At 34.9% G+C, this 17,384-nt stretch overlaps 1 protein-coding gene across 3 annotated transcripts; it reads right to left on the bottom strand.

The window, feature by feature from the left end:
* Nucleotides 1-11,367: 11,367 nt before the first annotated feature.
* On the bottom strand, nucleotides 11,368-13,961 carry LOC145031061 (F-box/kelch-repeat protein At3g23880-like). 3 transcript variants are annotated; one of them, XM_078979526.1, is made up of 3 exons: nucleotides 12,639-13,961; nucleotides 11,989-12,548; nucleotides 11,368-11,897 (listed from the first exon to the last, which is right to left on the bottom strand). In XM_078979526.1, exons 1-2 carry the CDS (start codon nucleotides 13,861-13,863, stop codon nucleotides 12,508-12,510), a joined length of 1,266 nt encoding a protein of 421 aa, XP_078835652.1. In that variant the 5' UTR covers nucleotides 13,864-13,961; the 3' UTR covers nucleotides 11,368-11,897; nucleotides 11,989-12,507. The 3 variants fall into 3 exon arrangements, with proteins under 3 accessions (XP_078835652.1, XP_078835651.1, XP_078835650.1); XM_078979525.1 differs by having other exon boundaries at nucleotides 11,994-12,566; XM_078979524.1 differs by having other exon boundaries at nucleotides 11,989-12,566.
* Between the last annotated feature and the right edge of the window lie 3,423 nt (nucleotides 13,962-17,384).

Consider the following 17,384-nt stretch of genomic DNA (forward strand, 5'->3'; position numbering starts at 1 on the left):
AGCTCTTAAATTTGTTTAAATAGCCTCCACACTCAAAGAATTAGGGTTTTTGGATGCTTGGCGTACATCCTGTACGTTGGACGTACGTTATGAGGCTCCGTGTTCACTTTCCTTCATACGATGGGCGTACCCAGCCAAACACGTGCATGCATACTTAGCATGCATGGGGCCTCTTTGCCAAACTTTTCCCTTAGGGACCATTAGTGCCAATAAGTTCAAATTACAATATCTCCTTTATCCTAAGTCCTTTCCTAACTAACTTTATATCCACGTAAAGGTGGCGAAAAGCCCTACGCTTCTAGCAACACACCCCGGTCTGAAACCTTCTCGAATGAAACCTATTGCCCATAAAAGACCCAAACACCCTTACTCTTGATCTCGGGAATCCATAAATAATTACTTTTAGAACGGGGCGTTATAGGACTAGTCCCCAATTCGGTCGTTAGGACCAATGGGTAGGTCGGACACCCCATATATGTCTAAAAACATGATTATGATATGATATTATGTGTTAGTAGTAGGGGTGAAATAGTCTCCGTGTTCGGTTGAGATAGATAGGAGGGTAGGTCAGCACCCCAGAATAGCTTGACATGGGTAGGTCAGCACCCAAGAATAGCTTGACATGGGTAGGTCTACACCCCATAACAGCTCGACATGGGTAGGTCAGCACCCCAAAATGACTTGACATGGGTAGGTCAACACCCCGGAATGGCTTGACATGGGTAGGACGGACGCCCCATATTGCCTGGTAGTGTGTATGCTATGTGATTGTATAGTATGTGGTATGATGGTGGAACTCACTAAGCTTTATGCTTACAATTTCAGTTTTGGTTTTAGGTACCTCTTCGTTCAAGGTCACACATACACACATGATTTCCGCTTAGAGTTTTCTAGGATTGTACTCTGATATTTTGTTACTTAAGATGATTTGATTTTGAGACATGATATTATGGTTTTCTGTATTGACATGATCTTGGCAATGTTTTGATAAACTAATTTATGAATCACTTAACAAAAAAAAAAAAGAAACGAAATTTTTGGCCTCAAATTTTGTGTCACAACTAGAAATTTTTGGTGCCTTGTAACTACAAAACTTATGTCAACTATGAATCAAAAACATGAAAGCATGCATGATGCTTACTCTATGACAACAGAATTTCAATCAAACACTTCATACAAGCACTACAAATAGTCAACAAATAATTGGAAACCCTAGAAGTCCTTGTTTAAGTCCATTTTGGACTAGGACTTCCTTATTGGGCCCAATGGACCAATAAGCTTCCAATTGGAATATCATGGGCTTAGAGCTCTTGAATGGGCTCTAATTGGACCCACTCTCATTTATTTTAATATTTTGGGCTATATTGGGCCTATAATGAAACTAAATATTTAAATGAACCTCATTGGGCCATAACTAACCTAATTAGCCCTAATGGGCCATAAAAATCATTACTTGATTTATTTTGGGCCAATAGTTATCTAAATTAGCTATGATTTGGACTTAGGCATTTAAGGGCCCAATTCCTTCCTTTTTCTCTCCAAATCTCGGCCCAAGCCCAAGAGAAAGGGAAGAGTTGACTTCTTGCATGCCACATCATTTTTGTATGGGGGATAACTAGGCATTATACTTCAAACATCCATGCACTTCTCATCTTTCCATGCAAGCTCACTCTCTCTTCTTCTCCCTCTCTCCCTCTCGGCTGAATCCAAACAAACACACACACACACACACTTCACTCACAATTCTCTCAAGAAAACTCTCTCCACTCCTCTCTATATTTTCGAGATTAAGGAAGCTTTCAAGGAGATTTAACCCATAAACACATCATCTAAGGTAAGTTGATGTTAGATCCATAATCTAGCTATTTCCTTTCATTCAAGAATCATCTCTTAATTCATTCAAACTCATGATCTTGCACCTTAGAAACATCCAAGTTCGAGATCCTCCAAGAAAGGTTGCTAGGATCGAATTCTTCTTCATCTTTTCCTTCTAAAAACAAAACCACACCCAAGGTGAGTTTCATACCCCTTCCTTTTTGGTTTTATGAGTTTTATGGGGGAGAATACAAGTAAATGTGTAGATCTATGTGTAAATGTATGTTATGTGTGATTTGATGCATGTATGTGTGTGATATCATGTGTTTTGTGATGAATATGTTATCAAAAAGTGTGTAAAAACCAAGATCTAAGGCATGAGAAAGGAAATAAACATATCTTAAGTTATACACCAATCAAGTCAACAAAAATAGTTTATGAGGTTAGGATGAACATATCCTAACATAAAACACATTTTAGGGCTTAAAATGTCAAAAATACAAAACTTAGGGTACAAACCGAAAAATTTATAGTTTCTGGAGGGTCAAAAGGTATAAAACAGTTTCTATAATAATTTTTCTGAACAACAACATTTTTAAGGGACTTAAAGTGTAAATTTTGAACCTAATGGGCTAGATTTGGGCTTTTCGGCCCAATAAGCCTCAAAATGCGAGATTTCTAAGTTTGAGAGGCTGAAAATGCAATTTTCTGTAAAACAGGGGATTTGAAGTGTATTAAAACTGTTTCAAAGGTCAAAAATGCTTTTCATATTAAAAAAGGATAAAAAATGTAAAAAATTTCTATTTTGGGCCAAAACTGTAAAAGTTGCGAAACTGGGGGTTTTAACCTAGAAAACATCATTCTGGAAGGGCTAAAGCTGTTTACAAAATAAATTTGGGTTAAAAATGTCTTTTCAACAAGTTTATGATACAAAAGTGTCAAAATAATGTTTTAAGGACTAAAATGAAATTCTTTTATATAAAGGACTAAAAGTGCTATTTTTATAAAAGAAAGGTTGTGAAAAGGTAAAAATCTTACTTTTAAACAAATTAATTCACTAAGACAAAATACATGATCCACGACTACCGACGAAACGGAAAAACAAATACACCCTCAACAACAAATATTGTTACAAAACGAATTGATTCGGTCTCGAATCAATAACAAAACAAAAAACAATAAACCAAAGTATTTCAATAAACACGCGATAACTATGATGAGTCAACATTCAAACTTTGGGCTTGAAAGTTTTAAATCATGCTTGTTGCGCCTTGCTAGCCCGATAACCTGATCTTTGGGCTCGAAGGGAACGCGCTTACATGTTAATGGGCCTCCTATGACCCAATTCCATGTAAAAGGACTTTCAATAGCTCTATTGTGCTATTGGGCCCTAATGGTCCATTAGTACTGCTAGTGAGGTCGAGAAGCCAAATGCAAGCTAGACCAAGTGTCTTTCGCATTCCCAATAACCCGGAATAATTCATGGAAGCAAGAGAGGGCTTCGTACCCTCCTTTCTCCTCGGTTGACCGATTTATGAGAATTCAAGTAAACAGATTCGTGGCGTTAATCAAGAGAAGTCAGGGTGGTTGGATTATGTGAGTAGTATGGACGACGCCTTAAGGATCGTTCGTAACCTGTAGTTATAAACTAGTCATTTTCATTAATGCGTGATTGTAACAACTCACAAACCCTAGTTAATCCAATGTCACTTGGGTAATCAAAAACATTCGTTGTATCGGTATAACAATAAACAAGTCATGTAATTTGCGTATTGGGAAAACATCGGGTTTTCTCGGAAAGTTCAACATTTTCACCTATGTGATGTATACAAAGTTCAACAAGTATACATGTTTTCAAAATCGACAAGCATATTTACGGATCTTCACACTTTTTATAAACAAATACTCTTTTCAGAAAATATTGGATTTTCTGGGTTTTTCAAACTTCACAAAAATCATTTTTCCATAACATTACTAATGAACTCACCAACATTTCATATGTTGACGTTTTTCCAAAATAACTTGTATTCTCAGGTAACAGGTAAGCCGAAGAATAAGTATCAGGAAATGTCATGGTGTTTTGCTTAAATGATCTATCAGACAGTCTATGTTATGGAATTGTAATGTTTAAAACAATGTACTAAATGTAAACAATATCAGTTGTAATATTCCAATGCATCGTGATGATTTGTGTTATGATTCATGTATATTCATTGTGATGGTATTCAATTTGAGTCACAAGAGCCCTCAGACGTTTCCACCGTTCGGTTCGGGGGTGTGACATTTTGGGATGTTACAGACGTAGTAAATGCTAAACAAATGTTATCAACATTGTATGTGCCCGACATACATTTTGGATTGTACGTAGTGTTCTAGACTATCATTGTACATTCCAGATTGTCTATTTATATTTCAAACACCGAATATGGATATTTTTCTACTACATATTATGTGTATTCCATCATCTTTTGTTTCACTTACAATCAAGAATTCCTAGTTGTGTTATATAATTTTTTTCAAAACAAGGTTTTTAGATCGTTATCATGAAGAAAGTTTGCAAACCTACTTGCTTAATCGTCATGTATTTATCCTAAACCCTACTTATGGAGGATGGTGCTTAGACATTAGTAACAGTCGTAAGCAGATAGCGTATCTAGTATTTGTTTGACCATTAGACCTTTAGTAGAAAGGGGTTTATTATAAAGTAGTGGCCCGAGTTGAGTTGGTTGCATATGCATATGCATTGTTTCACTTTTGAACTTGTACTAACCATACATCTTATCACTACTAGTTGAAATGTTTTGAAAATCGTTTAAGATACAATGAAATAGTAGATAAAGGTTTTCAAAATATTTTTGGAAATATTAACTTAAGAATTAAGTACCGTCATTCCCAATTCTATTCCATAGTTAGATTCCAGCATTACTCACTAGGCTCCCCAAGCCTAACCTATTATTTTGACATATTCTCATAGAGTAAGGATTGAAGACTTATAACATATGTTTAGATATTTTGAAGGTCATGCATGTATTGGTTAAACACTTGTTATGATATTTTTTTTTGAAAACATTTAAAACTTTGATATTTTGAACCTTGTTTTGTAATTGGACCAAATTATTTTGTATTGATCTTTAAAAACTACTAAAAAGGATTTTTCATGAAATCACTAATTTCTACTAGCCCGTGTGAGGGATGCTTCAAAACCCATAACGGGTGCAGTGTATACTAGCCAACGCCTTCTCTAAATTACTCCCTCTAGTACCTAGTTTCTCATGATCCTGTGTAATGCTTGCGTTTCTGTGACATCCCCAATTTCACGGCCAGAAAAAACCGATTTGTTTATGCTTTGTTTTTAAAATCAGAGTAATCATTTAAAGAAAAACTGTCGCGGAATTTGTCCCCAAAACAAAAATATGATAAGAATTTATCAAAGCATTTCTTAAAGAAAAGTATTTTCATTATATAACAAAATCTCAGGATGTCATGTTCCGATACAAATACATAAAAATAAACATAACTTACATTTATTTTCACTAATGATTTACATCTCCTTTAATCTCTCAGTGAAATATGTCTCCGTATTGATACCTGTGATACAAAGAAAACTGAGTAGGTCAGGCTTGGGAGTCTGGTGAGCGAGCATATAGAGTTTTCAACCCACAATAATACATTTATTATTCAATCATCAAACAATCAACCCAAATACCCATCTCCGTTATCTCCTTTATTTCTTAAGGTTTTACCCTAAGAACCAATTATCCTTCATTCATTCATTCCTAAGGATTTACCTAAGGAATTAGCACGAAGTCCATTGCTGCCAAAATTTATCTATCATATACTAAATCCATAGCTATCAGGCGCTAACTTCATAGTCGCCAAGGTTTACTCAATAGGCACGAAGTCACATCGTCACCAAGTTTTATCAAATAGGCACGAAGTCGCATCGTCACCAAAGCTTACTCAATAGGCACAAAGTCGCATCGTCACCAAGGCTTACTCAATAGGCATGAAGTCACATCGTCACCAAGGCTTACTCAATAGGCACGAAGTCGCATTGTCACCAAGGCTTTACTCAATAGGCATGAAGTCACATCGTCACCACGGCTTACCCAATAGGTACGAAGTCGCATCGTCACCAAGTTTTACTCAATAGGCACGAAGTCGCATCGTCACCAAGTATTCCATCTACCCGTGTTCTACCCAACATTTTTGTAGATATAAATACAAACACAATTTAAATCATTTAACACCCGTATAAAAACATCAATTCCAAGCCCATCTCAAATAGACAAATAATATATAACACATAGCACGTATTTCATAGCTAATACTTTATACATATGTGTTAGAAGAAAGTAACTATACACTTACTTGATCAGAAGATGATTGGACATCGTTACGGCTTGTAGAAGTAGTATTCTTTGGTGAAACCGGGAGATCTTCACAAAAACCGAGCTTCTTGCGGGCAGAGCTTCGGCTCGGAAATTTCACTTCTCGGGATCTTCGGGGCTTCGGGAATGATACCGAGGCTTCGGGGTATCTCTTGCATGAAAATCGATGCAAAATGGGAGAGAGAGAGAGAGAGAAGAGAAGAGAAAATGAGCAAAGGAATCGGCTGCCCTAACATTCTATTTATAGGGTGCTGAAACTCGATTTACGTTCGGCGTAATTTCGGAGTACGCTGGGCGTACTCGGTATGCTGGGCGTATTAAGCTCTACGCTGGGCGTACGCTTCGAATCAGGCTGGAGTCATCATCGCTTACAAACTCATGCACTCGAGTATTGGGTGAGGTCGACGTGGCCCATTTCAGTTCATGCATATGGGTACGCTCGACGTACTCCATTACACTTAGCGTACACCAACATACCAAACTTCAAAATTGCGTAACTTTTGCGTACGAGCTTCGTTTTCGACGTTCTTTATATCCATGCGTAAGTGAGACTAAGCTCTACAACTTTCATTTAGACTCCGTTGGCTAACTCTGACTTTATTTTTATTATTATATTTTTAACAGGTCGGGACAAGAAATATCCGTTAAAAATTCATAATTTCTTCATCCGATGTCCGTTTTCGTCTGTCTTTTTACCGTTGAACTACTATCAACGAGATCTTCGATTCTCATTTAGATTGTTTCGGCTAGAAATCACTCAGTCTCGAATTCGAGTTTCGAGCTGCATACTGCTAAGTCGAAATTTAGAAAAACTATAACTTCTTAATACGAACTCAGATTTCGACGTTCTTTTTATGCACACTCTCAGTTTAACGAACTCTATGACTTTCGTTTAGATTGCTAAGGCCAAATATCGCTCTAACGTAAATTCACGATTTATGTCACGCTGTGTCGTACCGGTTTTGTCGCGAAACTTCGACAAGTCATAACTTTTTCCTTATAACTCGGATTTCGGCGTTCTTTATATGTTCGGAATCCTTGTAACCTATACTACAACTTAGTTAACATTATTCATTCTAAATAATATTTCATCAAAAAGTTGTTTTTGATGCTTATTGTCTCTAAATTGTCTCTAAGTTACAGTTTCTCATTAGACATAATTATAGAATATGTATTTACGTCAGTCAATGATTGTAATCTTTTATGAATAAATGAAAGAGGCTTACTTGATTATATGCGCTTTGTATGTATATTATATACATATAATGTTTGCATAAAAACTTATTTTAAAATATTAATTTTCAATATTAAGTATCAGAATATATCATAATATATCATAAGGTATGATTTGTTATGTCATATACATCTTTTTTTGACAAAAAGGGTTTTTGGCTTATATGGATTTATATCTTTTATAAATTATAAAAATTAGAAGAGTTTTTATATGAAAACTAGCTTCTTCTTTTTATACAATATTCAAGAAGACCATAAATAAGAAAGAAGACTTGTTTTTGATTAATTTATTCTACATACCATGCTCTTAGAAAAAGCATAACTAGTTGATTTGATAAAGCATAGGTCATAAAGTGCTATGACCCATAAGATAAAGGCTTCAAGTAAGGACTTAAAAGTTCTAGCTTCTCCATTCTTTCACTATTGAAAACCACAAAATTTACATCTTCTCATCTCTATATTTTCTCTAGTTTTTGTCTCTTAAAGTGTTAAGAACATAAAGATGAAGATGATACTTGAATACTCTCTTTTAAGGCAAACTAGTTTCTTTGTCTTAAGAGCTTAAGAAATTCTTTTATAACAAGAAGAAGACTAGCATCTTATCAAGTTGATTTACTATTGGTAGATATCTCTAGAATACTTCTACCTTGAAGTTTCATGTCATACTGCATCAACTTCCAATCTCCTATGAGAATTAAAATCTTCAAAGATTGTAACACTTTTCTTTCTATGGTTGTTTTTATATTTCTAAGTCTTGCAAAATGATCTTTTGATAATAATAAAACTAGTTTTCTTTTGTTCAAATCAAAGTCTTCCTTTACTATGTTAATGTTTTTGAAATTTGGTATCAAATTCATTTTTGCAAGATTAGTAAGAACTTTTGCTAAGTTGATGAAATCTTATTTTTGGAAAACATTTATGGTTTTCTCTTTGCAAGAAAAATCCGTACATATTTTCTATGACAACTTTAAAATCTTTATAATTGTTTTCTCTATGACTAAAAGTTTACAAGTATCTTTTTTTTCTTTATAAAAGTTGTCTTAGAAAAACAAAGAATTATTTTATATAATTTTGAGTATATAAATGTGTATGATGTGCATAAACTATCCATGGATCTTTGTGTTGTTGCATAATATATATATATATATATATATATATATATATATATATATATATATATATATATATATATATATATATATATATATTAAGGACTAAATTTGTATAAAAATATTAAGTACTAAATATGTACAAATTGAAAAATATATTACCATATTAATTCATTTTCCGGCTAACCTCAGTAACCGGTTATAACGACTGAATGTATACAGTTTAACAAGTTTAAGGGGTAATTATGGACGAAAAAAACTCAATAACTAAATGTGTACAAATCGAATAATATATTACACTTTTAAGTCATTATCCCTTTTCTAAACGAATTATACATACTAAATCGTTTATTTAATATAATGAACAATTTGAGTTTGTGAACTTTATGAATAGTACATCCATCATGTTCGTTATTTCATTATGTAATAAAAGGATTTCAAAACACGCTCTTATAATAAAGCAATTTCAAAACACACCTTTAACCTTTTATATAAGTAATTTAAACTCCAATTAATTTATTATTTATTTAAAATTTATAAGTAAAAAAATAAATGTATAGTATTAAGGTTTCCAATGTTTTAATGTTGAATTTATGTTTAATAATATTATGTTTTATCGCCAGATTATGAAGATGTCTACTATAAAACATAATACATTTGTTATAAAACTAGGTTATATCTAACTCTCCAAATCGGCATTAAGATACCAAGAACCACAACACAATATGTGAGTAATTCCATTCATTGTTATATCCTTTCAATCGATTTTTTTAATTTACAGATTGTTGTGACAGGTTTTGTAGACTTTGATTTATACGGATGAAAGTTTATAAATGAAAGTATGATGTCATTATGTGATGCAAGTGAATGTATGTTGCTATTAAGAGATAAAAATGCAAATATGATGTCATGCTCATCTTCTATCCTAATAAATAAGAATCCTTTACTGTCATTTGTGTTGTAGTAAAATTCAAAAGTATAAAAAAAGTATTAAATTAAAAATTGTCTAATGTTTACAATTTGATATTAATTTTTTTAATACACTTGTATAATATATGATTATACCTAGTAGATAATTAAAAAAAAAATAGATAATTAACACATATATTAGTTTCCTCCTTTAAATCAAATGTATACCCATATCATAAAAAATTAAAGGGTTAAACACTTTACGCAAACAAAGTCTATAGTTAAAAAAAAATAAAACACTATAGTTAAATTGATAAAACTAGGGATGAGCAAAGAAACCGATCCGGTTGGAACCGGCCCGAACCGGACTTGACCCGGGAACCGAAGTCGGCCGAAATTAAGAACCAAACCGGACCGCCGGTTCTACCGGTTCTTACCGTCACTTCAATGTTAGAACTGGTCCTCGAGAAATAGCAACACATGGTTCCGGTTTTTGCCAGTTCTACCGGTTCCCGGTTCAAAAAATCCACAAGAATATCATCCCGGTCCAGACCCGAACCGAACGGTTCTATCGGGTTCCGGTTTCGGATCCCCAAGTCCAATGTTCATCCCTAGATAAAACTATTAGGGGTGAGCATGGTGCGGTTTGGTGCGGTTTTCAGACCAAACCGAACCGCAAACCGCATGGTGCGGTTTTTGCATTCTTAAAACCGTTGGGTGCGGTTTTGCAATGGTTCGATTTTTCGGTTTTTAAATGCGGTTTCGGTTTGTATCGGTGCGGTTTCGGTTTTTAAACCGTGTTAAGAATTTGGTGCAGTTTTTTTTATGTTTTTTTGTGCGGTTTTTTTAAACTGTAAGAACTGAAAACCATGTGCATATAAGCTTGTATTGTGCTATTTTTTTTAATACATTCATTTTCAACTCAAAACAAAATTACATAATAAAAAATTGTAAGTCGCTTAAAATACAACTTGTGACCACTCTCACAAACTAATTAATGATTGAATGTTTGTTGATTTTAACTTAATTTGTTACAAGCTTATTACATGTAATTGATTAGTACGTTTGGCTAACAATAGAACATTTTTTTTGCACCCCATATAGTTTTATACAAACATAAAATAAACATATAATAAATATATTATCGTTTATAACTATTTTAAATAGAATGTATATAATATACATTGATTGATTTATTACTATAGACGTTTGCGGTGCGGTTCGGTTTTGATGGACCGGTTTTTAGGATAGAAACCGCACCGCACCGTTGACCTCAGTTTTTGCAAAAATTAAATCCGCACCATTGGTTTTTGCATCGGTTTCGGTTTTTCGGTTGCGGTTTATTGCGGTTTTGTCGGTTTTTCTTTAGTCGGTTCGGTTTTTGCTCACCCCTAAAAACTATATACCCATTCATTAAAGTTCTTTCTGCTATGCGTCAATTTCCATTTGTGGAGGAAGGGATTTTGCCGATTTTATTTTCTCTTTTTTCATGAGTTTATCAAATGGCAAGATGCTCTTGAAAAAACTACATAAATAATCGCTCAACTATTTTTTATTTGCAAATAATACCCTAAACTACTTTGCAGTATTCAGATGTTATTTACGAAAAAGGGTAAATATATACTTTTACCAATTTATATGATGAGGCAAACCTTTCACTCGTTCACATATCTTTTTTAAATTTCTTATCAGAAATTAAGAAATTTACTTATTTTTGCATGTCTAAATTTAAAATCCTATTGAGTTACATAAACTGACAACACATAAACATCCATGCACAATTTGGTAAAAGGTTGAATCCTGTGAATAAATTGCTAGACATTTAAAAATCCTACTGAGTTACATAAATTGATAACACATATAAGTCATTAGCCCAAGGAAATACTCCTTTCATCCCAAAACAAATGAAATAATAATAATCTCAAGTCCTCAACTTAACTGTACTGTTAACAGTTTTTGCATCAGTCTTACATAACTATTGGGTATAGATAAAAACAAACCAAAATCATCTCAATTTCAAATTTTACATACATAGAACGACAACTCTCCTGTGATACTTGGTGCATCTTAGAATCATCAGTACAACATGACTTGTACTTTTAGGTGTATATGGATGGATCTTCAGATTTGAATCCAAAGATTTTCAAACCTTTCAATAAAGAAATACTTTGTGGAAGATGGCTAATACTTGTACCTTATACGTCTAACAATTGTAAACATTTCAAGCCTCCTACTTTTTCGGGCAATTTCTTAAGTTGATCACAGCAGCAAAGATCAAACTCTCTGAGATGTTTCAACTTAGAGATCCGATGGGCGCATGAAATTCTACCAAATAACAACAGTTTGTAAGATTTAACTTCTTGAGATTTGGAAGCAAGCTACAATCAAGGGGTCTCATATGTGAATAGCTGAAGTCAAGGAATCTCAGGTTTTTAAGAACCTATCACAAGCAAGAAAGAAGAAAAAGATGAATATTCCTATAATAATCAACTAAGATGTATGGCATTAAATGAATCAATCAACTATTCTACCTTACTTTCTCCATCTTCCCATAGTTGTTTAATTATGCTGGAAGAATTTGAAGTGAAACTAACACCCCGTTCCCGAGTTTAACAAAAGAACAGAAGAACACCCCGTTCCCGAGTTTAACAAAAGAACAGAAGAGAAAAGAAAAGAAAGTCACGAGAGAAAAGAAGAGAAAGGAAAAGTTTTCTTTTGTGTTCCCGAGTTGGAGAGAAGTGGAAGGAAAATGAATCATTTTGTTCTTTCAAATCCTCCCAAATCGGAAGGAAAGTTAGGAGGGAAAGTGATCCTTCTATTTCCCTCCACTTCCTTCCATTTTTCTCGTTTAACGAAACTCGGGAACACCAATTTCTTTTCCTTTATTCTCATTTCCACCCCTTTCCTTTCCTTTCTCTCGTTAAGTTGAACTCAGGAACGCGGTGTAAATTATTTGCTTGAAATGCTTTTGGTAAAGAATAATGAGGGATCCACATCATAAAACACAAGGTAAGCAATTTGTTCAATAGCCTTCTGGCACTCGATAATCTTCACAAGTTCATCCAAGCACCAACAAGAAGACGCATAGCTCCTAGAGAATTCAACAAATCTGCAAATATCATCCTCAATTGCTTGTTGTTTTTCATTTGTCAATAACTACTACAATCCAAATCCGACCTACCAAGCAAAAGTAGTGTTTCCGTGTAAGAATTCGCAGTGGAGAAACTCCTTATCCCACCAATCTCAAGAGCACTGAAGCGTTGTGAGTTTGGCTCATATGCCACAATTTCACTTTCTTCAGAACAAACATTTTTCACTTCCATTATAGGTGTAAAGCTTTGTGACTTGGGCTCATATACCGCAATTTCACTTTCTCCAAAACAAACACCTTTCACTTCCATTATAGGTGCGCCACTCTTCCCGAGTCCCAGTGCCCTAATTGACCAATATTGTTGTGCAATAATGGTGAATAACTTTGTAAACGATTTTTGAACACCATTGTCCATCATCCATAAAGATACAGAACACATTTCTTCCAGACTTTCAAATATGACAAGAGATTCCCTTAGCTTAGAAATGCACACCTTAGTAGGAAGGCAGAGTGCTAAACTATCTGGGAGGTCTATCACTTCAAAAGTATCATTAGTCATATCAAATGACAAAATCATATTAGAAATCCATCTACTCCAACTACAACCATCTTCAGCCATCAGGTGCGAACCAGACCAATATATAAACCTATCAATAACTTGGACATCCCGTCTAACTCGGACTGCTTTACTCGGCACATTACTAGAATTAGACAGTCTTTTCCATTTCCCTGAACTCAATGTATAAACCATAACTTCACGAGCGTCGTTAATTTTGCTGCTCTTTTCATGCAACGGAGCAAGTTGTGGAATCATGACGATCTTAGGATCATTAGTAGCAGGACAAACACCAAAACCAAAAGTTGTTTCATCTAGCCAATGATTCATACCAGACAAAAGCACAGGCACAGCGATAGCAATTGATTTTCTGATTGAAGGATTCCAAAGTACAACCATCGGCTTTTGAGATTTATCTGGATCATCATAATACCCATCCAAGCACACCAACCCGTTACAGCTACCGACCACCCTTGACCTTGTAAGCAGTTTAATGGAGAGGGGAAGAGTCGGAACAGACCTCTGTCGGGGGAAAGTGTCATCATCGACGACACAAATATAGTGTGGCCTCCCTCTTACCAGATACCTTACAAACAGATGCTGCCACTGATCTTGACCAACGGTGTGAGCAGCAAGAAAATAAGAGCTGTCGATTAAACACCTCCATGCTTTGCATACACATCTAAACCGAAGCAATGATTTTACAGGAAGCATTCTCAGGATTTCTTCTTGGATATGGAACCCGATCTCCCCCGACATTTTGATTTTGATTTACACCGATATTGGTTACGACTTTATTAGGGTTTGGTTTTTATGTATCACCGGAGAATCTGACATTCTAATTCGAGAGATTACTAATTTCATCAAAAAGAAGTTGAATATGACATTCTAATTCTTGGATATATAAATTATTATGTTTTTTATTTTTTATTTTTCTGATTTTAACACACTTTTTTTTAATAATATAAATGATACAAAATACATTAAGTTTATACCAAAATTTTAATTTAATATTATGTTTTTTTTTTACTCAAATTTGATACTAGGTTTTTTAATTTTTTATAATTATAACAACTTGATTGGACAATCCAATTACTGTTGAGATGACATGATAACATGTTAATGTTGATGACTGACATGCTATCAAAATTGATTTTTTTTCTACAAAAGATATTAAGATTTCATTTTTTATTTTTGATACTAAGTTTAATTTTTTTTTTCAATTTTGACACTCTATTTTTTGTTCCAAATCAAACATCATTTTTTTAAAAAACTTTTGTTCAATGTTGACCATTTTCCGTTTGAAACCATATAAATATATTTTTTATTACATTTTAAACTATATAAATACATTTTTTCGTTTAAAAATCACATTTTTATATAAATACAAAGTTTTTTTTGACATTAAAAGCATAATGTTATGCATAAATATGCATATATATATCATGAGAACCAAACTAACCATAAACTTTGAATAAAATATAAAAATTTCACGGGTTGCAAACCTGACCTCTGGACCTTGATCGACTATATGACTACAAACCCCAAAACTTATTTTAAAGTTGCGTATTTAATATAAAATACGATTTTTATACATCTAATACATATTTATACATAAAATTATGGTTTGAATGTTAAATAATAAAAACCTTGTATATATATAAAAAATGTGGCTTTTAAATGAAAAAATATATTTATACGGTTTAAAATGTATTAAAAAAATATTTATACGGTTTTCAAATGGAAAATGAACAAAATTGAAAAAAAGTGATGTTGGTTTTGAAAAAATAAATAAAGTGTCAAAATTGAAATAAAAAATTAATCTTAGTGTCAAATTTGAAAAAAGTGAAAACTCAGTGTCTTTTGTGAGAAAAAATCAATTTTGACACGTCATCAAAACTGACATGTCATCATGCCACGTCAGCAGGTAATCAGGTTGACTGGTCAAGTTGTTAGAATTGTAAAAAATTAGAAAATACAGTGTCAAATTTAAGATAAAAAATACGCAATGTCAAATTAGAATTTTGGTGTATAAGACATTAATTTTTTTAATAACGTGCTACTTCTATAAGGTCCTGAAACGGATCTTACCAGTGATCAAACAAACAAAACAATCAATAATAATGAGAATGAAGTAGATACAAAAATCAGAACAAGCATGCACACGCTTCTATTAACGAAAAACGTCTGGTACAACTCGTTTATAGCAACCGTGAACTCTGCGGCATCAACAACCATTAAATGACCTACAAGACCTCTATATATAGTGACCTAGGCCGACACTGGGTTTACGGCCGTAAACTACAAACAGACTACCAAAATTGCATTCATACACAAAAGAACCTATTACAACGAAAGCCTAGACCAAACTATTAATTAGACCCTTCAATCTCCCCCTTGGTTTGGTACTAGCTTGAAGTTAATCTTTGTCAATCACCATCACATCTACCTGCCCCATTGCCCCATTCTACATGTGAAACGACCCAAAAATACGACCCAAAAATTTTGTTTTTCAATGTAATCAAAACCATAATCTGAGTATCATAACATAAAAACATACGCGATGTATCCCAAATCATAATAAAATACTGTGCGGAAAAACTGTATCATACTATATCAAATCAAGACAACTAAAACCATCCCCAGGATAAAAGCTAAGTTGTGGTGTGTGCGATGCTATCACCCCGAGCTCTTCCCTTTGCTTGCGGAAGTACCTGAAACCAAAACTGAAACTGTAAGCACGAAGCTTAGTGAGCTCCCCCAAACTACCACATACCATACAGTATCATATAAACACATATTGGGCCTGGCCCACTGCATCGGGCCGAAGCCCGGAAACTGCATCGGACCGAAGTCCGGAACTGACTGGGACCTTGTCCCCTACATCGGACCGAAGTCCGGAACTAACTGTGTAACAGCCCGGAATTTCAGGTATTGCTTTAAAACTATTTTTGGGGCATTTTTGGAAGGGACTCGGCGAGTTGGAGCCAGACTCGCCGAGTAGGACCACAGACTGGGTCGCGGGTTCGCGACTGGACTCAGCGAGTCTACGCTGTTCAGCAGAAACCCTAGCCATTTGGTTTTGGATCGTATATAACGCCCCATATGCCGTCATTGTCCGTCTTTTAGCCGATTGAGAAGAACCCTAAGCGTCTGTGGACATCTAGAGCAAGATTAGAGGCTATTGGAACCTTGAAGAATTTGTTAGGCAAGAAGAGGAAGGGTTTTGGCCAAAGGAAGATCAAGGGGATCGAGTTCTGAGGTTTGGGGACACAGAGAGTACGTTTTTCAGGTAATACTTCGGATCATTCCTGTTATTTTGATGTGTACACGGATTCAGGGTTTATGAAACCCATTTGGTGATTAGATGGATTATTATGTTGTTACCCAAACGTTTATACCCCAGTAATAGGATGTTTAGAGGTGCAGAAAGTCCCATGATTGTGTATTTCGGGACCATACGTATTTCAGGAAGCAGTTGATCGACTACATGGCATGGACTCACCGAGTCCAATGAACAGACTCGGCGAGTAGCTTGAAGATTCACTGGGACTCGCCAAGTTGTTCTTCAGACTCGGCGAGTGGAGTCGGGGTGGCCCCGCGATTCTTCCACGTGGATCTCGTTGAGTCAAGGGGGATACTCGACGAGTAGAAAGGGAACATCAGGGAAAGTTGGAGAGGACGTCTCGACTCGTCGAGTCACCTTTGCACTCGACGAGTCCGGTCCAGTTGACCGTTGGCCAGAGTTGACCTGCATATAATTTCTTAGGGTCAGTTGTCTTGAATGATAAGAGTATTAATAAGGGTATATGGTATTATAGGGAGTCTGCAGATCGGCGGATCGAGTGCGAGTGAATTCAAGAGTTGATAGTTTTCATTACCACGAGGTGAGTCTTCTCACTATACTGTACCCGGAAGGGTTTGACTGTGTGACCGGAAGGTCGGATATGATTTGTGTTATACGTGCTATAAATGGAATGATATTTGCTATGTGTGTTATGTGTGTTATACGGGCCGGAAGGCAACATGTTATGTGACTGAAAGGTCGGATATGATATATGATATATGTGCTATATATGTTAAGATTAATGTATAAATTGCTGTGTATGTTTATGGGCCGGAAGGCAATATGTTATGGGCCGGAAGGCAATATGTTATGGGCCGGAAGGCATTATGTTATGGGCCGGAAGGCAATATGTTATGGGCCGGAAGGCGATTATCTCAAGGCCTGGAAAGGCGTATATGCGTAAGTAGTATACTGGGGAACTCACTAAGCATTT

The sequence above is a fragment of the Lactuca saligna genome, chromosome 2 (assembly GCF_052625555.1).
Source record: "Lactuca saligna cultivar CGN05327 chromosome 2, ASM5262555v1, whole genome shotgun sequence".
Lineage (NCBI taxonomy): Eukaryota > Viridiplantae > Streptophyta > Magnoliopsida > Asterales > Asteraceae > Lactuca > Lactuca saligna.